The following is a 3,011-nucleotide window of genomic DNA, read 5'->3' as shown; positions in this document are numbered from 1 at the left end:
TTTTAACCCTCTTTTTGACATGTTAATATATTTTAATAAATAATATATTATTTATTAATTTAAAATATCATTTAATAAATAATTATATTTACTAATAAATTATATCAATTAAATATTAAAATACTTAAAAAGTATATAAAAATTTTAAAGGTTAAAATTTTAAATTGAAAAATCACCATACAAAAAAGAAATATACTAAATTCACATTTAAATTTAATATTGATATAAATATAGATATCAATCAGTTATATAATTATATATTATAAACTAAATTAAATTATTATATAGTTTAAATATATTTAAATAATTTATATTTATCAATAAAATATATTAATTAAACATAAAAACTTTATATTAATATAACTATTTATTAAATTAAAATGATCATTACAAGTATTTAAGTAAATTTTTACTATTTTTAAATTTAGAAAAATTATCATTTTTAGTTATTTTTTTTTTAAAAAAAAAATCCCTCACTCTCGTCGCCTCTCCCCCTTGCCGTTGCGGCACAACAACCTGGACTCTGGGCGACGGCGTGCAAAAACATCACCCAGACTAGCGTGGCGACGCATCGCCCCCATAGAGGCTATGGCGATAGGGTGTCGCCAAAGGCTGCGACAACGACCCTCTGTTTAAAATATATATGTATATATTGTATTTTATATATATTATATATATAATTGTATATAATCATATATAAATATACACAATTGTGTGTGCATATAAATAAAAATAATAGTTTTAGATTACTTTAAATTTGGCCCATTGATTTTTTAACTATTGAAAATCAAAGGCTATTATCATAACAAGAGTATAACGGACAATTTATCAAAAATTTCAACACTGTTAAGCCTAACTAATAGAAGGAAAGTATGCATAATTTTAAAATATACATGAGAGTTTTTGCCTATTTTTTTAACACAACAAGGTTTTCATATAAATTTTTAAAGTATAGGGAGATTTTATGCAATTTATCATTTGTTTTACTTTCAATCATCATGATTGACTATGTTAAAAAGTCATTTTTTTCTAGTGAGTCAACTACCAAAGGATCAACAATATGTAACTAATACTTCACAAGTACCATCAATTAACAAATAAAATAGAAAAATACTTGGCAAAATTCAAACCAAGAAACCCAGTCTTAATATATATGTTCGTCTTCCTAAAACCAACGCGTGCTCTCAAATAAACACAATTAAGAGTGCTAAGAAAGTGCCCACAAAATAAGATAGAATTATTATCTATAAAAGCAGCAGAAATGAGAATACTTGATTGATTAAAAACTAGCATAGACAAAAAAACTCTGATGTCAGTTCTTTCTACATATAAGATTCAAAAGTTGACTCCTAACTGAATTCATGCAAGAATAACAATTAAGAGTTGAGAGAATCTATGCCATGGACGAGGGGAGCCCGAAAAATCTTTACATCCATCATAATACTCTTATTACACTGCGAACTACGATTGACTTCAAAAACGCAAACATCTCCCTCTTGGAGCTTATTTGATGCATAAAAACTAACCCAACCTGTGGCCATTCTGGCCCGGAACTGACCAGTTCTCTGGAATGAGAGTTTGATTGGCCATTCTCTTCTATTAGGATCTGTTAAAATTACACTCGAGAAGCCATTGAGATTATTTGACCTCGAAAAATTTGCTGGGATAGTCTGAAATTTGCAAAGACAAATTAGCAGTATAAGCCAAACTTGTAATTTTATACCATATTAAAACTCAAATCTAATAAATGGAGCGGTAAACTCACAACTTTTCCAGATTTCTGAAGATGAGAAGGTTTTAGTGTCAGGACGAAATATGGGTTTTTGCTGATAACCGATTCCTTATCTGGTTTCCCTGCAGAATGGGTCAAAGGTTGTAGTAAATCAATATATATTATCTAATTCATTACAATATATGAAAATCTCTAGGCTAATTTCAAGAAACGATTATCTTGTATCTGCACAAAAAAAAACTTACATTTATTCACGATCAATTTGGACAATGATGACACTAAATATATGAGTCTCACGTTGTGATCATAAGCTAAAACCTGAATCATATCATAGGGAGAAGAACATACTCTTGGTGTTTCTTGAATGGTACTTGGAATGAACTTGTCGACCAGGAGCCTCTTTCTTGGTGTTTCTTGAATGGTACTTGGAATGAACTTGTCGACCAGGATCCTCTTTCTTGAACTCCACAACAAACTCTTTGTTGCAGGCACTCACGTCAAAAACCACAGCATTGAAATGCAAGTCACCAGTGTGTTCGAACACAACAAAGTCTCCAACACTCAGCCCATGATCACTCACAAATTCAGGCCATCCATTCACGAAACTTATCAGACCTTCAGGGTTTCTGCACACATTCATCTTCCACATTCCTTTACGACTTGTTACAATGGCCCAATCTGATCTCTCTTCCCTTACCTTCTTACAGAAAGCTGGCGGCAAATTCTGTTAACAAGCAAACGACAACGCAGACATATTTGCATTGGGTTGTTTAGACACTTAAACTAGCCAAAAAAAAAAGGGATTAAGACAAAATAATTCGAAAACAGACGTAAAAAGTTCACCAATTTTCCCTGGAAACCAGGCATCATGATCTTGAAAAAACACCTTGGATTTCCTTCCATTTCACTTTGACCAGGAAAAGCAAAGGGGGAGTCCCGCTAGTTTAAGAACCTGTATGGGTATTTAGAAGGCCGAAAGTCGCTAGACAATTGACATTTTTGATGATTGAAATTTTAAGGGCAAATGAAGAGTTACAGACTAATTAAAACAGCCGCCCAATATGCCTCTTTTCTGTTTCTCGAGAAAGTTTGTACTATGCTTTTCGCAAGATTCTAGATATGTTAATGGATGGAAATTGGGTTAAAATGCATGCAATTTACCGATGTAATATTGCAAAAAATCAATGTTTATTTGGGATTCTTGTTTTGTAATTCATTTCCATATTTATTGAGGACTCTTTTATGGTAACTCATTTCACTGCATAGTTTATGAGGGTAA

At 31.3% G+C, this 3,011-nt stretch overlaps 1 protein-coding gene across 1 annotated transcript; it reads right to left on the bottom strand.

Annotated features, from left to right (window-relative positions):
* On the bottom strand, window positions 1,318-2,705 carry LOC110011924 (B3 domain-containing protein Os01g0723500-like). The gene is made up of 4 exons (XM_020693596.1): window positions 2,576-2,705; window positions 2,081-2,456; window positions 1,766-1,854; window positions 1,318-1,670 (listed from the first exon to the last, which is right to left on the bottom strand). The coding sequence occupies exons 1-4, from the start codon at window positions 2,633-2,635 to the stop codon at window positions 1,377-1,379; spliced, it is 819 nt and encodes a 272-aa protein (XP_020549255.1). The 5' UTR covers window positions 2,636-2,705; the 3' UTR covers window positions 1,318-1,376.

The sequence above is a fragment of the Sesamum indicum genome, linkage group LG4 (genome assembly GCF_000512975.1).
Source record: "Sesamum indicum cultivar Zhongzhi No. 13 linkage group LG4, S_indicum_v1.0, whole genome shotgun sequence".
NCBI classification, from domain to species: domain Eukaryota; kingdom Viridiplantae; phylum Streptophyta; class Magnoliopsida; order Lamiales; family Pedaliaceae; genus Sesamum; species Sesamum indicum.
This window is presented reverse-complemented; position numbering and strand designations above follow the sequence as displayed.